A 24,377-nucleotide genomic window follows, 5' to 3' on the forward strand; every position below is an offset into this window, starting at 1 on the left:
CAGTTTTGCTCTAACTGTTGCCTTATTTCATTCATAGCTCCATGTATCAGGCAGAAATTTCAAAACTTCTCTAAACAATACTGTATCTGACATTTTAAACAAGATACCTTACAGAAATTACTGTATTACTCATGCTTCAGTTTAGGAGTATCTCCACCAGTAAAACAAATAAATATATAAATTATTTGGAAAGAAAAATGCAGCCATAATTCCTGCCCAAGCATCCTAGCTGGAATTAGGTTATATTCCTTCAGAAACCACAACTTTATCCATTAGAAGATCTAATTTGGCTATGCAAAAAGCATGTCATTACTTTCAGCTTTATTTCAGAATCCGGATGAGGACAGCACAAATGCAATTCTCCACTGGCTTTTTAAAAACCTTCAGCACATCAATAACGTCCTGTAGCTTAGTTAAAAACCAAGAATTTTCTGCTATCTCATTCACACTCAACAAGGTCACCAGAAATCTCAATTTAAATGAACCTAGAACAAATCAGAAAAAGGTTTGATAATTTCGCCAGGCACCGATGACATCATTAGAAAGGCTTTCCAAAGATCACTTGTCCTACTGACCTCAACATATAAAAATATAATCCAACTCATATATCATAGGCTATTTCTAAAGAAATTTCCCAAGCCTACTGGAAACAGCCCAGAAACTATAAAAAAATGGGACAGAAATGCATCACAACTGGAAGGATGAAATATGAAGAGATTTAACCAATGTTCATGTTTTCACTGGCTAAGAAAGGGAGAAAGTCCACTGCTTGCAGTGTTTTAAAGTATCGTAATCTTATTATCTATGAAAGTATGACATTTCTGCACCTCTATGCCCCATGTTAGTTAATTTTGTGAGACCATTATTTCAAAAGGGATGGGGAGTATATGGATTACATGCCATGTAAGTTGAAGTCAGAGTTCAATTTCAGCACATAAGCTTGATCTTCACTTTATCCATTCCCCATGCATACCTCATCAACAAAAGCAGAATACTTTTGCCCAATAAATTACTAGTTCAAAAGTCCAGGAATGTTTGGAGAGGAAAAAAATATATATATTCTTATTCAAAAAGAGGAACTTAATGCAGCTTCTGGGAGAAGGAAATCCACGCTGTTAAGACTCAGGAGTGGAAGCTACTAGTTTTGAGTCCTCACGCCAAAACTCATCTGACATGTCTTGAAGGACTACGAGCAAATCACCCTAGGTCTCACTCCCCCATGTGAAATAAGGTTAGGAAGCATTAGTTTCAAGGTGCTTAAATCAATGGGGATGATATTTTTGATCCTGAAATACGGTGTAGGATAAAATCCCATGTTATTACTAGGTCACATAAGCATCCATGGGTTGGGAAAATTTGTATAAAATCCATTCCTTTTTAATTATAACAGCAAATGCCTAGCGGAACTGCAGACTATCATGTTTTATTGACTCAATATATACATGCAGCAGTGGACGGCCAATTATGTAATGGAGTTACAAAGGCAACAGAAGTCCTCCATCAGGACTCCTTTGTAGCACAAGGGAGTTTCCAGCAGATGTGTCCTCAGCTCCCTCACATGTCACACTGCAGACACCAAGCATGGCACAGGGCTTGGCTGTTGAGCCTCCTGGCCCTTGGGGACCATGGTTGGCTCACACCCTGCCAACATGGGGCTCTAGCTTAAGGCAGTGCCAATCCCTTGATGTTGAAGTCAGCAGCCTGGTTCATTTGTTCCTCAGAGATTCCTACTGCTGCACCACAGGGAACACAGCACCAGAAAATCTAGGCCAAGCTGAAATTTCTGAAAATGCTCCTTGTCTGTTCATTTTAATTTTTCAAGATTTTCACAGCTCCCATGATGATGGTGAGCAGCAGGGTAGGCCCAGGAGCACCAGCATCAGCTCCTCCTGGGTGGAACAAGCTCAGGGTAGTCGTGTGCCTGTGGAGGAGGAAAACTGGCTGCTAGAGTAGCTCTGCCAAACATACAGGGCAACCACAACACAGAAACAAAGAGAAAGTAATGCCAATGCCGACCCCTCAACCTCACCAAACTATAAAGGTAAGGTTTCATATATCTCTTATTGTATGAGCAAACCTCAAGAAATTGAATGATGATACATCAGCACATTTTTCATTATTACCATTTCTTGTGCAAATGCAAGAAACATCAGACCCACCATCCTTTTTTATTTTTTTTTTCCAATGGAGTTTTGGAAAAGTCTAGTTCTAATATGGTGATATAGTAGGGCTGAATTGTTTGGTTTTTTTTTTCTTATTTTATTTTTTTGAGGTCATGCCATGAGCAGTCCCATTTCCACTGAGACTAACGATGGAGGTTCACCACACATTACATATGCTTGCATACAGCAGGAAAGGTTGTAGCTATCTCCAAAACACATTAAATAATCAATCGCAGTTGCATATATTTTTAATATTACTGTCTAATGAAGAAAGTCAAAAATGAGTAAATATACCATCTCTACCCAATCAGAATATGGTTTTTACAGGAAAAAAAGCAAACCAACCAACCAAAAAACAACCAAAACAAAACATTATTTTCTATCTTTTTTCCTTCTCTCTTTTTTTTTTTTTTTCTCCACACAACAATTAAATCAAAAGTTAAACAGTTGGTTTGGAGAAAGAGTATTCCACCATGCTTCCTCACTCATACCCAAGTTCAGCAAATGCTTTCTATGCGTGAGCCTGACTTTAGGCATGTGAGTCATCTCTCTCAAGTCACACCTTTAAATGAGACCAGTGAGTAAGATCTTTACTAGGTTTAATACAACGCTGCCAACTTTGTGTGGCACCGCACACTTGAACAATGGCAGAAGGTGCCTCTGCTCACTGCAGGAGCTACAAAATAAAAACATGTAGCCCATTTCTGCTCCTTTTTAAACCAAATTACTCCCTGTTCTCAGTGCAACTATGTGGTTGAGACATCATGCAATTGATACAGGAGTTCCTTCCATTTGTTGCTTTTTTGCTTTGTGACTTTAAATATTTAAAACAAAGAGGAGAATGAGGAATTTCTCAGTTTTTTCAATCTGCCAAACTGCTAGACGCAAAATCTGTTTCAAACACAAGGAAAGTAAGAAAAATGCGGTTATCCTCTAAACACAGAGAAGACTCTGCATCCTTCTGCTGAAGCAGGGTTGGTTTTTAACGTCCCAATCTCACAATAAAACAACCATATAGTTTTTTTTGTTTTTTTTTTTTTTTCCTGTAGTGTTATTTGTTTGAAATGATTCGACTACAGGAAGGTATTTGACTGTATTAAATGATATCCCACACCCCCAAACCTGACCCCTGAGTCTACTACCCAGCTATGGAAGCATGACAGGTTAACAAAGAAAACAGAGACTCAGTAGAGATTCAGCTTTTTACATTACAAGTTTTTCTGAATGGATTTACATATAGTGAGAGCCAGTGGTTCAGGTATTGTATGAAACACCTATTAATTACAAAGCAATAAAGAATTTCTAGAGAAGCAGAAACAAAAGCCTGAAGGTAGAGAACCCACTGTCTTTGCATTGCCTTTTACAATATTTAGTTTCACTAACACATTTAGTGATAGTCTTGGGTCAATTCATTTGTCCACAACAGGTGCTGGAGGAGGTAGTGCTCTCAGGAAATATTAAGAATTACTGTTCTCACAATCTGCAGTGCTATTAAGCACATTGCATTTATTTATTTATTTATTTCTGCTGTTTAATTCTATTGCTATGTTGCAGATACACATCAGTGTCACTGGGAATTATGTTCACAATTGGAAATAACAGACTCTAAGATCTTATCCTCCTTATTTACACTGTCTGTCAGGCACATATGCACAAGCACGAACACTTTCCAATCACTGTTGATTTATTTTGAGCTCATCCTGACACATTTCTAATTGTTCTCAAGTTCTAAGCCACCATTTAACACTTATGTTTAATACAACAAATGATACAATTTGTCAAATTCTTCTGCTGAATCTCCTTAATCTCATAAAAAAACAGCTGTCTTTTGCTAGCCCCTTTCTGGGGGATGTTATTGCTGGCTATAGAGCACGAGGAAGAGGGAAAAAATTGGGGACATTAAAAATGCATTTATTCAGGTGCAGTTTTTTATCTACACAATATCTAATAAAATGTATTTTTAAAGGGTAATTCTGGAAAATCTACTGGTAAATAATAAATTATCTTTTCAATTGATCTACCTTCTACTTAAATTAAGTGATCCTTCAGTAGAAAGTGAATGTAGTAACTACTATATCAATAGGAATAAAAATTGTAATATGCCTCATATATGTTTACAGTTATCTAATCGATGGCACATGTTGCAGAATCACAATGACTTTGTTCCTGAAAACCCCAAAATATTGCACAAATGCCAGTTACAGCATTGGAGACTGCTGTCTACTTCTATACATGATACAGGTCACAATATTACCATCATAAAAACAACACAGTTTTTACACTATGTACCTTTCACAGAATAAGAATGAAAGTATTTTCTCTGCACTGTTCTACTAAACACTCGATGTGGTGATTAACTACAGCAATAGAATCTTCACTTTCATTATGCAACAAATGAGCTGATAATAATGTGAAGCTTTTCATATTTTCTATCATATCCATAACTGTCAAGTTTAGGTCTAGCTGTGAAAAGCATCTGGTTTGGTAGATATTATTGCCACATCATTTATGTCCCATATAGAAAGTTGATGTGATGACAATAAATTTGCTGAATACTATGTGCATTTTTCAAAGTGATATTTAAAAGATTCTATATAACGTACATTAAGAACTTTCTTATATTTCATTTTAGAACCAGAGCAAACAATGATTCAATTTACTATATAGTCATCTTTATTAGCTCCTACTTCTGAATGCAAGAACATCTCACAAAGCAATGTCAGTGCAGATGAATCCATCCCCAAAATCCTAAAAAGCTATTAAGCAATGTCATTGCTTACTATCTTCTACTCTCATATTCCTTGCTCTGCCTCTACGTGGAACTTTCCTTTGTAATTTCTGAACGATAAACTAATGTTTGATTAACAAAAGGTTGCAGACTACTGTGTAGAGAGGAAGAGGAAACCACTGCCAAACTATTTTTTATGGCGTGGAGCAACCGCAGCAACTTACTCCACTAGCAGCTGAACCTTGAGGAGAATAAGATTACCAATATGCTAGAGATGTTATTATATACACACATATGCCTACATATACACATAAAAGTGACAAAAAGGCTACAGTAAGAGATTTTTTTGAGGACACTTTCTGCTTTCCTTTCCTATTTCTCTTTAAAATTTACTCAAGCCTTTTGCTCCAAATAGCTTAGTCATTTCATGCAGTGGAGCACTCTGGTTTACAATACTGGAATACAGGTGTTGACACTAAAGATTGCCACTTGGAGGGTACTACAGGAATAAAAGGTTATTTATTGAGTACCACACTATATAAATCCAGCCCTTTTGTTGTAGATTACATTATTAAAAAAGAAGACAGAGGTGCTGAGTCAGCATACCATTGAGAAGTACAGATAACTCTGAAATATATTGCTGTTAAAAAATCTATCTGATCCTATGTGAAGTGTCATGAACACCATGGTCAAGAATGAGATGACAGCAGGAGGAAAGCAGCAGTGAATAACTGTTTTATGTACTCCTCAAAAAATGCAAAGGCTGACTGAAATTAATCCCTTCCTTAAACGGCTTTTCTTTTCTTAAGAGCAGGTTTTTATTCTGCTGCATATAGAAGCATTCAGTGAATCTACACACAAACACCCTCTTTAAATGGGAATGGGAGAAACCAGACAAATTAATCTTGTAGTCATGTGGCCCAACGTGCAATACCAACACAGGATTTTCCTGTGCAATGTCATTTACATTCCAGTTGAAAATTAACGTATATAACCTCCTTCACTGTTATGTCACACAGAGGGTAACAAATATAGAAGCAATTGGTTCCCAGTTTCAACACGAATAATGCACACACAAATGTCCTAAGAAATATCCGCTCTCCAAAAAGAGTACAAATGACCCTGTTGCTAAAAACAAGTTTCCTATTTGCTTCTCAGAACAAGTTTTCTGGATTAGTGTCACTCTCCTTAACTGTAAGCTTTGTGTTCTACCATTTTGTTAACCCACCCTCCTCTGAAATTCGCTCTCCAAACGTTCAGGGCTCAAAGTGGCCTCAAAATCATGGACGTTGAATACTTAAACTGCTTGCCATTTTTTTATAGAAGACAGTGGCATATCTTCTTTGTTGTTCTTACTCATAGTTAGAGTGTAGTGCGAGATTTTTACTTCTGCAATTCATAATTTACATGTTTCTAGAACAATACAGACAAAATATAACTCACAGATAATCTGAGTTAGACTTATTTCAAAAGTTTCATCCAATAAATCCTGGTAATTCTGCTTATAATTTTGGAAAGAATAAGTACGAAAATGGAGAAAAAAATTAATTCTACGAGTCCCCCCTCGAAAACGACTGAGAAATTCTGCTTTAAATTCAGTTCTCTGCTGCAGTTTGACTTTATGCTTTGTTTTTCATAACACTACAGTTCCTCAGTGACATAAAGCTCTTCGAAAATTATAACAGTCATATGAAATGTCTATGAATTTACATTTCCCAAAGCCTCACAACAAGTCAATTAAATGCAGTCAAGTTCTGTTGAAGAGCAGTTTCCAAGGAGCAACATATAAGAAGTCTATTAAAAAAAGTCAAAATTTCTGATTTTAAGACAAATTCAGCTGTTTCTTACGTGGCAAATTTACAAAGCAAGACTGAGAGCAGTTGCACTATTTCCATATGCTGTGGATCTGTCAGGCACCTCTTTCAATCCAAATATCCCCTTCCTTCTTCCCATATTTTTGGGAGACTTCTAAGACGGTGCTACACAATAGGATATTTGCAAACCTGAGACTGAAAATGCCATAAGCAGCAATATGTTTTCTTTGGAATATATATTCTGAAGCGAAATTAAGAAATTACTGTGTAATTTTGCCCTACGCTCTGATGAACAATTACTGTAACTAAAGACTGGGACTTAAGATGAACTTAATTCTCTAACATTTAAAGAAACCACCAAGGAAGAAATAAATGAAGCATACTTTCTACTTCAATCTCCAAGTCCATAGCTGCTCAGTACTCAAATCAGTCCACTGACGAAGCCTAGAACCAAATATTTTGTTTCAGATATCCCCTCTCAAGAACAACTAACAAAGAGCCATATGCAAGTGAGTAATAATATTCCAATTTTACGGAGTAAGTAATATCAAAAAGACTTGATGATTTGTATGTTCATTGAAAAAATCTTTTGTAAAATGGTCCTATATGGAGGCTGTCTGGTTCTAGATGGTTTGTATGGGATTCAAGAGTTACACATAAGAGTACACGTATATTTGATTGGACTTGATGATCTGGAAGGTCATTTCCAACCTAAATAATTCTAAGATTCTATGCACTGTGACTTGCTTGGACACCACAAGTAATTATATGCCTGTTAAAATTAGAAAATCTAATAAAAAAATGTAATTTATTCAGAGTACCTGTTGTTATTTCTATCATTCAACTAGTATAATCTTGGAAGACTGATCTTAAAAATTATGTTATTATCATAGATCCATCTTATAGGAAAAATTCATAGGAAAAAGTGAGGGGAGAAGAAATGCTTATAAGCTGAACGTGACAAAAAGCTTGTGCACAATCTCTTCAAAATGTTTCTAACAGAAAATAAACAAATAAAAACTCTACTTAAGCTAATGGTTATTAAATAGATTTAACATATTGTAAACTTGAAAATAGCTAAAGAAAATAAAAGCTAAAATTATACAGGAAAAACAAGAAAGCAATCTCGTGGTCAGTCATATTCAAATTTAAACATGCAATATAAAGACTGAATAGGAATAAAACAAAAATGAAAAGTGAATAAAACAAACACAAAGAAATCCAGAAGTAACATTAATGAAGGAACAAAAACATGGTTACTGTTGCATGATCTCTGCTGATCAATCCAAGGTTGTGATCCAAAATGAAGCGAAAACGAGAAAGTTGTACTTTGGCAGCAGCTCATTGCAGCCAGCAAAACATTTTGAAATTTTTTCTTCTTAATTTACAAAAGAGATAAAAAAAACCTGTGCAAGCCCCTCCCTGCCCCTTCATCACAAAAATAGGCTTTCTTTTCAGCAAAGCACTAATATAACCTAAAATATTTTGTGTTACCAGACTGGGAAGAGATCAAGGTTTTGTTTTGAGTCAGCAGAACAGTGCCTGTAAACAACATGCACTTTTTTTTCTGTCACATTTGATTACTACCCAAGTGATAAATGCCCAGGAAACTGATTCAAGAAGCACAACCTTCGTACTATTACTCTTGTAGTCACTTTTAGTATTAGTCATTCTCCCAGCTCACTAGTTTAAGAAAATATGTTTCTTATATACTACTTCTGAAACTTTGAGAAAGCAACCCCAATATTTCCAAAAGGAAAGACAGACACCAAAAGAAATTGGGAAATGATTTCACAAAGCCCAGGGACACATTACATTCAACCCTAGAATCCAAATTCTGCCAATTGCACTGAAGTGATTTCAGCACATACATTTAGCTGCATTGTCCAGACACCTCTGTGTTAATCAAGTCTTTCTACGGTTTGGGAAAAGATGAGCAAACCTTGGTCACAGTGACTTTGCCTGTAGGCCTTTCACATGACTAGGCAATAAACCTTTAAAATTTGTCTAAAAAATTTTAATCTCATTATTACTGTATTACTTCATTATTGCATCATTTTTGTAGTCATTATTACTGTATTATTACCAATAAATACAGAATACTTTCACTATATCATTGCACATTTTATCTGTGAAAATGTTTAATTAATTTGCCAAATATCTGCACAAGACCATGTCAGAAATCTACCTAATATATATGTGTCTTGTGCCCATACTTGTGGTATTTGAGTTCCTTAATGAAGATTAGGACAATCAAACGAAAAAGTAAGCCCTACTACAGGGCTTCCCCAGCACTGCTCCAAACAACTGGCTTCCTGGCGGATTTTTATATACCTTTTTTAAATCTGTTTCCATACCTAAGGAGGATAACTAAGGCATCATTATCCCACATCTAGTAGTAACTGAAAAGCTATTTTTTTAAAAGGGAGTATTTCTTTACTGAAGTCATGGTTTCCCACAATAAATCATTACTGTTAAAAAAGTAAGGTTTACTGTAAGACAAAATTCTTCAGGAAGAGGAAAACTATACCGCCTAGGACTTGAGAGCTATGTACTTGACGGGCTGCATAACACGTATACTAAACTGGCCCTCAATAAAGAGGAATATTTATCAAAGAAATGAATTGGTAGCAAGTATTCACATTCAGATCTCCTCTCTCCATCCATATCCTGTGTTCCTGACACACTGTGGTATAAGACTGTACTCAGATATGCTCTGAAGTCAAGTTGTAGGTTACAATCCGCAGTGCAACATGCAAAATTCAACTTCCTGCCTGGGAAAGGGAAAAGGAACCAACACCAATAACAACAAAGCTTCAACTTTCTCTTTCATATGACTCCAGAAAAGTCTCTTTACCACATGTATTGCATTTACGTGTCAAGGTTTTTGTAGTGTGGGGCTACAGGGGTGGCCTCTGTGAGAAGAGTCCAGAAGCTGCCCCATGTTAGATAAGGGCCAGTTTCAGCAGGCTTCTAAGGGACCTGCTGCTGGCCAGAGCCAAACCAATAAGCGATGTTGTTTGTACCTCTGTGAGAGCAGATTTAAGACAGGGGAAACAAACAAACAAACAAAACAAATGAAAAACTGCAACACACAGAGTGAGCAGTGAGGACCCACCCTGGAGACCCCAAGGTCAGTGGAGATGGAGGACAGGAGGTGCTCCAGGTATGCTGCAGCAGTTCCCCTGCGGCCTGTGGAGAGGCCCCTGGTGGAGCAGGCTGTCCCCCTGCAGCCCACGGGTCCCACACGGAGCAGATCTCCACGCTGCAGCCCGTGGAGGAGCCCCCGGTGGAGCAGGTGGATGTGGCCTGGAGGAGGCTGCGGCCCATGGAGAGCCCCCGCAGGAGCAGGCCCCGGGCCGGAGCTGCAGCCCGTGGAGAGGAGCCCACGCAGGAGCAGGGGGTCTGGGGGGAGCTGCCGCCCGTGGGGGACCCATGCTGGAGCTGTTTTGGAACTAGATGACTTTTAAAGTCCCTTCCAACCCAAGCCGTTCTATGATACTACGATATAATTCAGTGTAAAGACCAGTAAGTTAATTATAAACTAAAATCCATCAATGAGGCATTTTTACGGAAGTTGAGAATTTATTTTACACTCTTGTAAACAAATCTGTTAAGAAGATCTAGCAAGATTTTTGGAAATGGCTGCAAACTTTGAGAATTGCTTTGTGTTCTTAGTATACTCTGCAACTGCCTTAAGTAAAGTTTTAGCTGGGTAGTATTTAATATCAAGAGAGAGTTCTAGCACAAATGTGAAAATAGACTTCTCAGTCTAGCAAGAAAAACAGAACAGAAAAGCAGTATGAAACTCATGACTTAACAACAGAAGTCTATTAAAAAAGAAGTACACGCCTTTGATTATTTTTAGTACATTTCCTCTATTTAGATATTTTGTCATGTATTCAAAGCTACCTACTCATCTATTCAAGTTCTTACTGTGTTTTTACTATACAAGGTTTTGCCATTTTGTTGTCAAATGGATGCAAAACTCTCTCCTGTACTGAAAACAGTTCAGGCTTTATTTTGAAGTCAATTGAATTTTGTTTCTGTGGTTCAATATTTATTTACATGAAGAGAAATGCCCAATAGGAACAAAATTGTATTTGGTGTCATTACTGAATGAGTCTGTAGCATTTGCCACAGCCTCCCAAGTATCATTTCTCGTTCTGGTGGCAACGCTTCTGTCTAGATGTTTCTGCACGCTCTCCAGGTTCCTAGCCAACTAATACATGACTCTTTATCATATCACAGAAGGTGACTCCAGTTCTGACACAACTCAGGTCTGTTATATAGTTCATTACAAATTAAATTGGTGTAGCTACATCTTGGAAAGCTTTATCTTGCCGTTTATTATTATTATTATTTAAAGAACGAGGAAAAGAGGATGAAAAATTAAAAAAAGAAGACAACAAATCTCCAGCATATTAGTTTGAATCTTACTTTCATCTAATGAATAAATCTGCTTGTGAAAATATCTTCTGGTATATTTTGGCTTTTTTATTGCTGTTGAATGTTATTTTCATTTCTAAACAACCCTATCAAAATCTTGGTATCTGCTCACAAAGGTAAAAGTGTGCAGAAGTTTCAATGAGCGTCTGATGGTTCTACTGCAAAGCACATACCAAGTTCCCTAAGATACTGGAAATAATGTGTGTTTTAAAAAAAAAATTGCAATTCTAATTAAAAGGGGGGTTTTAAAGAGTTTTTTGATACAACAAGAAGGAAAGAAATCATGATAATCGCTATAGAGAGACTAACCCCATCTTTTACCTGCTTGCAGTATTTACAGACTGAAACAGTCTTGGTAGGAATATAATTAAGTGCTTGTTTGAGAAACCAAAACTAATTTTCAGAAAGATTATTTGTGACATATTTCCCAAGAAACCTGAAAAACTCAGTGGGTTTCAGGAAAAGCTTGACACTTGGTCCACATTCTTCAATAGATTATTAAAGCACTGAGGACTGCCTGATAGCTCATCATGGCTCAAGCCCATATCATCATCTCCAAAACAAAACCATTCAAAACCAGATTCTCATCAAGCACCGGAGACTGAATGCTGCTAGGGTATGGAGTCTGGCTTACATCAACTACAGGAAACTAATAGCTTAGCTTTTACTCCACAGAGCAACAAATCACCAGAAGATTATAGACTGAAACTCTTCACCAGGAATCCTTATATGTTCATCAGTTTAAATTACACCATAAATACTTGTCTCAAATCTTTTCACTTTAGTGCAAATCCTACAAATGGAAGTCAGGATGACAGTGCAGCTCTGGAAGCTGCAGATGAGATTTAAAGAAAAGAAAGAATAAAAGAATAAAAGAAGAGGCAGAAATGCCAAGCAAGTTAGTAAAAAAGAGCTTCTAGGTTTGCATTATTTGTGGTTGATTTGCAGTGGGATTGGAGGCATTATCCAGGCACCCTGAAGTGGACACGATTGTTTTCCATCAGAATGTGACTGTGTAAATGAAGTACTGTACTGGAGTACTACAAATATAGAGTAATTGGAGGCTCGCTTTTTACGTGTCATTCTCAAGCATCTCTCTTGTCAAATTAATGGACTTGGCAGGTGATTAAATAGTGTCCTGAGGTTGTACTTAAAGGAAAATGTGACACAGGCTGCATGTCAGCTGCACGGTAAACATATTCTTGAAGAGCATTGATCATGGGCTGCCCCATTCTAGGAAGTTGAAGGGATCTGAACCAAGAAAAACAGCATTTATAGGGTGCAGACAGCCTTTTTACTGCACATTTTAAGAGGCTGAAATACTCAGTCTGTGCAGCACAAGAGAAAAGCTCACTCAGTTAACAATCACTGACTGATTTATATAACAGGCCTTTCCCATGTATACATATTAGTCTTTATCATCATCATCATCAACTTACCAGATCTTTTAAAGCTGCTCACTAATCAAAAACCCACCAAGACCATAAATCTGTGCCTACTAAAGAATATAGTGTAAAGGAAATTTCTCTGTATATTGTGCAAGGAAGAGAGACTTCCTGCAGCTTTGCTGCCTTTGAGAGGCATGCATGCCAAGTGCTGACAGGAGAATGAATAGAGCCAGTCATGCTAAACATGCATCCTATTGTTTTAGGCTCTGTCGGTCAGATACACTGTCAACACATTTTCTGTTTCTCCCCCTGCCTCCCCCACCACCATCTTTTGTTGCTGTTGTTGGCAACTTACACTCATCCTGTTGAATTCAATTAGAATATGCTGCAAACCATGCTGCATCTGCCGGAGCCACTCTTTTAAAGAAACACATAGATGCTTCTGAACAGCGGGGATTTAATTTTTTTCCAAAAGGGCTGCAGAAGTAACCCCTTGGGAAACAGGAAGCGTTTTTCCCCTTTTGAAATTAAAACAATTTACTGGTGGAAATTCGCTGTGTTCTCTCCTCACTACAAGGGGAGTCTCAATTGAAGGAGCTGACTGGGGGAAGACCCCTCTCCAGTGTACACATGACTGAGTGCTGCTGTACACACACATATAGGTCTGCCCCTATTATTATTTTTATTTGGAACAAGTAGGCTCAAAAGGGAAGAGTCTTCCAAAACCAAATGTGCTTTTTAAAAATAGCTTCAGTGGCAAAAACGGGTCCAACGGCTGATCAACCAGCCATTGGATCGGTAATTCAGCCTAAGTCACTAAATGCCCTAAGCATCTGTGGGCAGAAAGAGCTCACATCATATCAGAAACCTTTACAGATGGTGGGGCATACAAGTTGGGATTCAAATGCAGGCAAAGACTGAATGCACTACAGGTATTTGAGATAATTCTGGTCCTACCACTTTTATTGCAAAACTGCCATTTTTAAAATAGCTTTTCACATCTATGTAAAGAAATAAGTCAAAACAAAATGTTAAAAAAAGTAGCAGGAAATTTAGTCAATGCTAATGAAAACTTTATCTTGTAGAAAGATTTTAAATGATAAGATGAAAGCAAGAAAAAAAAAGGTGTTACCTCCTAGGAAAATATTTTACCTGCTGTGTCACAAACTGTCACAACCATTTCCTGAAAGCAAAAAAAAAAAACAGTTCAGGACTTCAGCAGCTTTAGTTCCAGTGAGGTTTAGGCCTTGTAAAAATTTGTTTGTCTACAGTGAATGGTGGGCAAACCACCCCTTAAAAAAGCATACCCGCAAGGACTAGCACAGAATCAAGCTCAGAACCTCTGGAGCAAGGACAATGACTCACAAGACCTTAAAAGTCAATGACAAGCCAGAAGGCAGTTTTGATTTTGCTTCATTTTCAAAACAGATTAAACAGGCAACTAGCCTTCAGCTTCAAGAACAAGAACAAAATATATGCACACTGCAAACTGGTTCCTTGCACGTTTCCCTTTAGGGAAAGCAATATGTTCATCAGCCGAAGGAATGCCATCTCTTGCCTTTCCTGTGGCCAAGTAGAGGAACTGCCTCAAGAGATATTTATACCTCAGCCACAGTGAATGAAATCAAAAGATGATAAAAAGATATTTTGCCAGGGTTCTGGCCTACATGCATTTGAAGGGAGGCTGAAATGATAACCTACAGGGAGAGGCTGTCAAAGCGATGGATGGCATAAAGTAATCCTGCAGACAAAATAGGAAAGACGGCAATATCTATTCTTGATCAATCACACAGACTGTATCACATTACTCTTTTTAACCCTCGAGCTTCAGGAAGGAAAACAGGCTTCTAAACATCCCCAGGTGATTGCAGTGACAAGGAATAAAATAATAATAATAATAAAAAAAAAGATGCTGGGGAGAGTGGGATAAAAAAAAAAAAAAGAGGTCTATCAATCTGTGTCAGGAAAGTTTAGGCACCCACAAGAAAAGAAGAACATTTGCTACCTAAACTGTAAAATATCCTAAGATGGATAGCCAGAAGTTGAATAAACATTGTATCTCTTCCTGGGGTGACTAGAAAGTGGGAGACGCTTCACTTACAGACTTAACAGGCTACCCCTCATCAGCAAGTTACTCGCTGAGAGGATTCAGAACTTTACTTCTGCTTCCCAACCTTATGTTGCTTCTGATGGTACTACTGAAGTATGAAAAATTTGCTAGATTATTGAATATTCCCATGTTGCTTCCAACTCTACAAATTTATGGAGAAATTGGGAAAAAAATGAAATGGCTTGTCAATGTGGAATTCTTTGACAAATATTTTGAGTAGTATAGAAGCATTAAAAAACTAGATGGTGTGTTCTGCATTGATCAGGACCTACTATGAATGATTTTTTAAAAATCCCAATTCTCCCTTTTTAAGGGGTTAATGAATAAAATCTCCCGAAATCTGGGGATGTACTGTCTGCAGAGTCTGAAAACAAAACAACACATTTCCCTCAGCAATTTTTCACATCTACATTTTTTAACTTGCTAAATGGGTAATAGGATTGATTACCAAATAATACAATTTTCATCCTTCAGGAAATGGCCCTGAATTAAACCTCTGTGATCTCAGGCTACAATACAATCAAGTGTGGGTCCTCTTAAAAAGTCTAATTAGTTTCTTCCTTAATCTTGGTTCTCAGTGCTCTATTCATTAACATCTGGCTTCACTTTTCCACATTCTCTTCTCACCTCTTTTCTTTCCATTCTCAGCCTTAGCTCTATTTTTTTTTTCCTCTGCTTCATTTACTAAATGATCTCCCATCCACTCCAAACTTCAGCTTCTTGCATTTCCTTACCGTCTTTCTCAGGAACATATGTTTCATTCATACCTGTAAATCCTACTCTTCCTCTAGAATATAAATACAATGCTTAAAAATCAAACAGGAAAAGGTAACCATATGTAACACTTACATATGGTTTCTATATTCCACCCCAAACTTTTACTCTCATTCACATATTTAGAGTGAATTCTTCAGGAAAAGATAGCTATTTAAATGAAGTTATTTCATCAGTTTCTCTGATTTCCAGCTGCACTATTGCCTTAGAATCACATATCTATTTATTTTCCATGACAAACCTTAATTGCTGTACTCCTTCTAAATTCACTTTCTTGCAAGCTAAATATAAACAAGTAGGTGTAGAAGCAAATGGAGGTTGCAAGAAAGAAGTGCAAGCCTTAAGAGAAATTTCTCTATATATTTACAAAGTAATTCAGAATCAGAAGCCTACATCAGATTTAAAACAAAATAATTAAAATAGCACTGGCTGCTTGCAAATAGAGATAAGAGCAGAACAGTTCATCATTTATATTTTGGCACTATTTTTTGAAAGAAAAAGTAACATTTTTCAAGGGCTTCTGATGATAGTCACTTCCCAATCTCACAGAAATGGTATGAAATAGAGTTCACTAAAAATTGTTGAATCGCTTGATGCTGCACTGCTTTGGACTAAATATCATTCATTACCATCGGAGAACTAAGGTAGAATTTTTCTTGACCTCAGATTTGACTAATGATTTAGTAACTCAAAAAAAAAAAAAGAGTCAATAAAAGTCCATTCTGATAGAATGCAAATAAAGCATTAGTATAGATATCAGTTTTCTTTCTTTAGAAGTGCACCAGGCCAGGCTTTCCCCATATAATATGAACTTCTTGTGACTGCATATTTGACATTTTATTGGGAGAAGATTTTTAGCTGTAATAATAAGCAATATAACATTCTGCAAGCATTGCTAATCTGATGTTAAAGGTTAGCTATATGATTCCAATAATAGGTATTAATTACATAAAATTTGTGGAAAATTAGTTAAGACTTATTAATGTGGAGTATACATTTTTATTTATTCAAAACAGAATTTGAAATTACATTTTATGTCATTAGACTTAGGCTTTATTTAATTTAAATAGAAATACCACACTAAGACTGAAATCAATCAGTCCTGGTACAACAGCAAAAACCTCTATCATTTTGCAGATACGCAGTTTCCAATTTCAGAGATGTCGTTCCTCTTTTCTGAGAACAATGGTGCTAATTACAATACGCAATGAAGAGCATCTGGAATCTAAAAATCAACTTAAGGCTGTGTAAAGACATCCATTAGCTTCACTGGGCACTGAATTGGGCTGTTACTGCAGATCAGTCAATGTAATTCTCCTCGACGTGTCAGACATTAATGAAGTTAACGTGGGAAAGAACAGCACATAGCAAACAGCTGATGACAAAATTGCCCAAAGTGTTCAATGAAGCCTGCCCATCAGGCACAATTTCATAACCTCCTGAAAAGCTTTCAGACTCCAGAAAATATTCAGTTGCTGTCATTAGAAGTGCACTCAGTGACTTTTCTTAATCCATTAAAGGTTAGTACTCAGTTATTTCTGGTTACCAAGAGGCAGCATTCTGGCACTGCTTTACAAATGACTCTTAGTGAGGAATTTTCAACCCAAGTTTATGAAAAGTTTCATTCTCTGCTGTCTACAAAATTAAAGTAACAATGGGACAGATCTTCACCACCTCCAGCAGACAGAACAGGTTCAGAATTCACATCTTTCTTTCCTCCTGGAGTCATGCTGCTCTGACAGAATTCATTTAATCACCTTGGACACCCTGCACTGAATGACTTTCATCTCCATTCATTTAGGAACAGATATATGAAAACAGAAAGGGTATTATTAACTTTACAGTAGTGGACTTACCTTTGAAGACAGCCTTTTAGATTCCTCTCCAGATTAATAGCTAGCAAGATTATTGAAAGCCTAGTAATATTAGCTTTTGCAATCAAGAACCTAGAGTCTTCTGGTCTACTGATAACACAGATGGAAATTAACTGCAGCTCAGTCAGGCTCAGTGTATGGTACTAAATGATAGTATATACTTTCCCACTCAAATTATCTCAAATGAAATATTAAAAGACATGTAAGGCTTCTAGTACTCAAGTTACCACATTTAGATACCAAATAATCTCTGGAGTACTGCACCATGCTGTGTGGATGCTCTCTGCATAAAACATTATTTGTTGTTCTTTGAAACACGTCGTAACAAAAACCTGAAACACTTTCTTTGCTCTGCCCGGTATCTGACAGGTGTGAACACAAACTAGGCATTTTATTTCTTAAGAAGAAAGAATAGCATGTACTTAATTTCATGTAATGGTCTCAGCAAAACCAGTGGTATTGCTCTGACTTCTAAAGGGGGACATATGCTTTTGTGCAAGCATTTTTTTTATTTTATTTTTTTTTTTTTAGAAGTCATTTGAAAATGTGCTCCAGTCACCTTTTCTGTGTGAGATTCTGGGTACTCAGCACTTCTAACCATCAGATCAATACCGCATGCTAAACAGTTTCTTTGTCAGAGGTTCCTCTATGCTGACACATTCGAAGTTTAGAGAAATCAACATAAGTAATTCTAGTGTGAACAATTTCTTGTAGAGTATACTTTTCAGAAGATTTGTTCCTCTACATGAATATTTTCTATGAAGGACTGAATTACAGAAGTGACTTTGCCTCTGAATGCAGACACCGTGCTGGGGATTTAACTTTTTTTTTTTTTTTGATTTAGGCTTATTTTTCACTCTCCTCTTTAATTATTCACTTTAACTATGTTCCCAGCCAAAATCAACTGGTTGTGAGATGTATTTTTGTTCCAGCACAGAGCTACCTTACTATTGCTTTGATTCCCCTAAATCAATTCTTCAAAGACAGATTTGGGGTAATATTTCCACAGGGCTGTATCTTCATTTTTCTCCTTCTTTCATCATTGTCTACAGCACACCTCATGCACCTTTTACTTAAAAATTTACTTGTTCTGAGTTTCCTCTGGAAGACAATCTGCAACACGTAGTGGAAGGTCTTCAGGCAGGAAGTATTGGGTAAAAAAGTCAGTGACCATAAAGCCTACAGAGCTCTGGGAGCTTTTCTTTTGTCTGAGAAACACTGAGCCTAATGGCGGTAAGATCTATGTTCTGCATCAGTAGAGCATGGAGGGTTTCAAGGAGCTGAAAGCAAGATTTCTCTAAAGAATCAGGGATCAAAAATGCAATGAAATGCAATGAAAAGCAGATATTACCACCTCCAGAAAAGTACTCGTAGATAAGAGGAACATATAGGTGAAGGAGATTGGCCAGGAGTAGATTTGGATAGTGACAAAGAATATACTCTGCAATCATTCAGATCAGTTGCCAAGTATGCAGAAAATGAATTGGCAAGAGGGTAGGAAGGTAGGCAAGTTTCTGATGGATATCTCTCAAAAAGGAGGGCTTCTGTTGAAACTTTACTTAGCTTTTAAGTGGTTTTCATCACAATCAGTTTCGTATCAAAACTGAAACATCTTACGATTGGCAGGTTTCCATAGAAAATACTGCTTGGTGGTTTTTTTTCTTCTTCTTCTTCTTTTTTCCCTGTACTTTAAGTGGAAGTCAACCTCATGATGTCTGTTGTTTACAAAGACTCAAAACGTCTCAATGACTGAATCCTGGCCACCATGTGAATTACTGTGGGCTAGGAATATCTTTAAGTCATCAACACAAAATCATTTTCCCTTTGTACAGAAGACAATCAGACAGACACAAGGCTTTGCAAGGATTCTGCATTATGGAAAATAACTATACCATCTACTATTCAGTAAACCCCAAAGACATTTTATGATTCTGAAACTGCGTCAGGCTTGCCTTCTAGCTCAAGAAGTAAAGACTTATGGTTCCAGACAATGGGACCTACAGTTCTTAATTTTCTGATGACCAGTCCAAGGAACATTGTTACAGTTTGAAGATGTATCAACCTTTAGTCACAGTTACTCATTTGCAAACACACTGTATTGAATTATTTTTTTTTAAATCAAAAAAGTTGATATCCATCTAAAGAGACTTTATTAGTGAATGTTTAGAAATACACTCTAACTGTATCTAAAAATACTGACAATAAAACAAACAGGTACTCTTCTATTCCTTAAATTAACTTTATGAACTATAAAGCTCCTTACACAGTAAAGTTGACAATTGTTTTTATAGTTAGGAAGTCAGCTTTTGTTTTCATTTGTATATTATTTTAAACAACACAAGAAGAGAAATAAATGACATGAAATTGCATTTATAAGAACACAGCAAAATTGGCAGGGTGAGCCAGAATCAGATGCAGTTTCTGTAACCATTGTGAAATCACTTTTTTTTTTCCTGAAAATGATAAGATTTTGAATTGTCAACATCCCCTTAAAGTACTACTTTTCCCATTTATAAGCAGCAGTTATAAAGGCACAAAGAAAAAAATAGGTTGTAAATTAATGTCAAATTAAGGCTAAAAAGGGAACCCAAGTGAAAGGAAAGGGAAAAGGAAAGCACAAGTATTCAGAGTTCCCATTTTGACCAGCCCCCATGAAGAAAAAATGGTAAATGCTTCCATATTGTGACTTTAATAAGACCAGAAAACTGTATAATTTATGTCCAAGACAGGAGAAGCTTTGCCTCATGGTAGAATGTGTTTTTTTTACAAGTTTCAGAGAAGGCAGATGTACCAGATAATATAATCCTCCACTGTGGTTTTAATAGTACCAAATAAATAAATAAAAGAAATATAGACAGATATTATTAGTGTACTGTTGAGCTATCTACACGTCTGCAGGCCTGAGAAGCTTAAATTATAACTTGTGCAGTTAGATTAAAATAAACCTTCAACAATATTTCCCAGCTAACAAAAATGAAATACACAAATTGTTGTCAATTATTCAGGCCTGACTGTGATCAAATTTTAAGGAATTTAACAACATCTATGAAGGCCTGGTGGCATTTTTATATTATCACAGACAGGGAAGAGTAGCTAAAGATCTGTCCTTTGAATTCAGTTGTTTTTACTGCTTCTGTAATAAACAGAACAAAATACACAATCTGATTTTGCTGCTCCTCAACCACACAACTTATTGCTACCTTCTCCTGCAGAACGTTCCTGAAATATCATTTATCTTCATTCAATAAATTGAGCACCCTATTTGCAGCATCTAGTCATACAGCACTTCAGTGTTCAGAAAGAACAAAATACCCTAAAATAGGAAAAGGCATAGTTTGGTCGTGTGATTAAATGCTGCAGCCAGAAGCCTTGCACTTCTTGTTCTGATGTTAACTAACCCACAGCATTTCAGGGCAGCTCACCCACTGATAAAGAAGAGGTTTAGATAGGTTTGCAATAGGTAAGAGCATGAAAAATGCATAGCACTTCATTTTTCTCTTCTCTCATACACTTCACTAATGAAGGAAAAAGCCCTTTATTTTCCAGTTAACTGTGCAATTGCACCTTGTATCTTTCCCATTAAAATGTAATTCAGACAAAAGTAAAGCAAACACCTGCTACCTGCCAAACCCAAACCAAACAACATAAAACTGAACAAGTGTCCCTGCACAGAATGTGTGCAAACCTTAGGAGGCGACAAACTGCAGCATACATTCAGCTATAATAAGCTCTTCAAAGGTTGCGTGGTGGATGTTCATAAAAAAGATTTCTAGAAGAAAACTTATTATAATGAGAGGTTTCTAGGATTCAGTTCAAAATGTTATGTGGGAATATTTCCTCTCACTCTACAGGATAGATAGCTGTGCAAATCCTCACTTTAACATACAAAAAGTCGAAGAACAGCTATGGTTGGGCTATCCAGACTATGAATAGCCCTCTACCTTAAAATACACCTATAGATGCTTTGCCAGCAAGGCCAAGTCAAAGATTTAGTCTCTTTCATATTAAAAAGAAAGCTGTCAGTCATAAGCCAAAACAAACCTGGGGTACTCATTTTGCCTGAGCACTATCATGACTACTAATAGTCTGAGAATTTTTTTTTTTTTTTCCTCCTCAGTTCTATGCTTCTTAAATGCTTTTGTCACTCAATTCAACCATAAGGTACAGAATCACGAGTGTGACCCTGCATGGGTTCAGCTGACAGCCAATAACACTGACCTCCAGAGAGGCCTGGAGGGCAGAAGTGCCTTTTTTTTTTTTTTTTTTTTAAAGAAGAAAACAAGTTATTTTGTTTCATGCACAAGCAGTCCTGCTGTCAGCTTTCTCTTCAAATCTCCAGCCACGGGGTGTTAGAACTGGAAGCCCTTATAACTGCATTGAATACAAAAGTGCTTATGTCTGGGGCATACACAGCTTCAGGTAAGAATTAGATAGAGCTGATTATTTAGTAACACCCATGGTCAGCTTGACCCTATGCCACCTCTCTGGCTCTTTTTCTCTAAATCTTTGACAACTAACAAAATAGATGTGGCATCCAGAGAAGACAGTTGTATAATAAGTGTAATTTGGTAGATACCTTCTTAAAGTTAATAATATTTGTCTCTCAAAATTGTCTTTGGGTGGGAACAGACATCTCATTTTAGGAAAGCCAGTCACTCTGAATCTTCAGCTGGCTCCACCAGCTTGCAACTGAGTCACAGAACTATCACTGGTACCAAGTAATATGCTCTGAACAAACAATTCAAGAGGTGGAAAATTCCAAGTACAAAGATCATCTTAAAGGTCAGCCTAGCAAACAGCAGACAGATCCCTTTTTCCTCTTTTTCTCTTCTTCAGCAAAAATGGCTCATCATTGACACCAGTAAGTGATTCAGGATGATAGCTGTCTGCTACAATAGGTAACATTTTGGACATCTGTTAAGGTTAATAATCAAGAGGGTTGGATGGGTCACAAGAAAATTTGATGAAAGGCTGGTTTGCATGCACCAATTAGAGTAGGAAATTGGACCAACTTAGTTTTTGTGTTAGCTAATGATTTTTGTCTGAGAAGCCTGAAATGTATATAAAGCAAGAAAAGGCAAAAGAAAAAGCAAAAGAGACCTTAAATTATATGATATTCTATTACATAAAACACAAGTAGTTAACAATATAGAAACACTAGCCAGCATTTTATAATTTTTTTTCTTATTAACTGTATTAACAAAGATCAAGGAAAAAACATTTGGTGTGAAAATGTGCATCATAAAGCAGGGCTGCCTGTATCCTACGTCAATGTATATATATTTTTTAATTTTCACCATGTCTAACTCATAGTAAATACTACACTACAATGAATTCTCACCTGCAGAGCTTAAAACTACAGCTTGCAGCATTAGTCAGCAAGACAAACAACTGAGGACTGAGGAATTTTGCTGAGGAAAATTTGGTCTTGATGGCTGAACATTATCTTCTAAATGAAGAAATAAGTGACCCTAAATAAAAAATAAAATTAAAAACACCAACAACATACATTAGAACTAGGTTCTGTCCTGTATGGAAATTCTTCTATAGGTCTGCATTAATTCTGCATGAATATTGTAAAACCTTTCCCTGTGGCCATTTTCTGTTGGATGACCTTGTACAAAACAAGAGGATAAAAAAACAGATTATCTGGAACTCTGTGTAAGATGGTGCTAAAAGACCAAAGCTGTCCATGAGGAATAGGAGTAGAAAAATGCTTTTCTTTACTGTCCAACAATAAACTTGCTTCGCAGTCCAACAATAAGATGCTACTCGCCCCTATCAGAATTGGAACTGTAAAGCCAGAAGCATGTTCCCTATTTAGCTGGCTTTCTGATGTCGATAATGGTAATGGGGATAAGGAAGACTGTTGGGTAAACAAAATTAAAAAATCATATAATATACTACACTGGACTTCACAGATGAGGTAACTTGCTTATTTCTGAAGAGTATATTACCAGTATATTTCGACCCCCCACCCCCCCAAAAAAAAAAAACACACTCAAAGGCTCAGGCAAGAAGAAAGGTGCTGTTGGTGGGGACTGGAAACCTTAAATACCAGAGACCTTAATGATACTGCTTCTAGTACCACAGAAGGAAATAAAAATTACAGAGATAAAACAGATCTGTTTTCTTAGCTCCTCCAGCAAAATGTCAGCCATCTGACTCAAATGCCAGTGACAGTTGCTAAACCCTTCTTCAAGGAGTAGTTCAAAGTGTCAGTGCGAAGCAAACAGGACTCTTGTGTTTTCTATACTGATGCTCATTGCTTTTCTAAAGTACATTTTTGTTCTCTTATGTTTTGTCTTCGTTTTGTTTTTGTTTTTAACCATTTTCAGTAGAGCCACATTGAAAGACTAAATCTTATGATGGAAAAAACAGTGAGAATATTTCTGAAAGCTTTTGAAAAATAACAACAGAATAAATGTCTTCACAGAGCTATGTCTGAAGCTCATTTCCTCATGATCCAAGGACAGCAGGGAGATGACTGGGAGATGACCTGCTATTCACTAACAAGAACAGACAGGAAACACAAGTTTGTGGAAGACCACAGAGCACATCTGAAAACTTCACTAAGCTGGTGTTAGGTAACTCTTGAGCACCAGACTCCTAGGGCTGACATGAAGCTTGTGCAGCTGGCCGAGCACTGCAGAAAGCAGGCATGCAGAGCAGCTGGCACCTGCAGCAGCCACATTCAGAACACAAACTTCAGTCCATCTGGATTCGAACCTAAACTGCATTAACACTTAAACCAGCAGTCCCACAGACACCACTCAAGACAGCCTGACTCCCAACAACATATTATGCCAGCAGTATGTGCACCCCAACACACTCTTTCACAACAGAAAGCCAGGAGGGAGCTGGCATAACATCCAGGGCCTGGCAGCAGGACATCCTGCCTGCCCATGAGCCAAGATACAAGTGCTCAATGTTTTTTAATGATCCAGGATGCACTCTAATCTGAAAATCCAACCTATGCTTTGGAACACCAAACAGATTTCATCATCTAAGTGCACCTGAAAGCAACAGTTCTCTGGATTTAATACTAGACGTGAGAAGCAATGACATCCAAATGCTT

At 37.1% G+C, this 24,377-nt stretch overlaps 1 protein-coding gene across 8 annotated transcripts in view; it reads right to left on the minus strand.

The window, feature by feature from the left end:
- GRID2 (glutamate ionotropic receptor delta type subunit 2) overlaps positions 1-24,377 on the minus strand; it is an 804,597-nt gene that overhangs the window by 587,552 nt on the left and 192,668 nt on the right. The window contains exon 2 of one of the 8 annotated variants that reach the window (XM_083834810.1): positions 13,694-13,724. The exons of 6 other annotated variants lie outside the window; for them this stretch is intronic. In XM_083834810.1, the coding sequence (XP_083690936.1) occupies positions 13,694-13,724 (31 nt within the window). Of the gene's footprint in view, positions 1-13,673; positions 13,725-24,377 lie in introns of all 8 variants that reach the window. One more of the 8 variants, XM_083834812.1, reaches the window with a different exon arrangement.

This window comes from Anser anser (genome assembly GCF_964211835.1).
Source record: "Anser anser genome assembly, chromosome: 4".
Classification (NCBI taxonomy): domain Eukaryota; kingdom Metazoa; phylum Chordata; class Aves; order Anseriformes; family Anatidae; genus Anser; species Anser anser.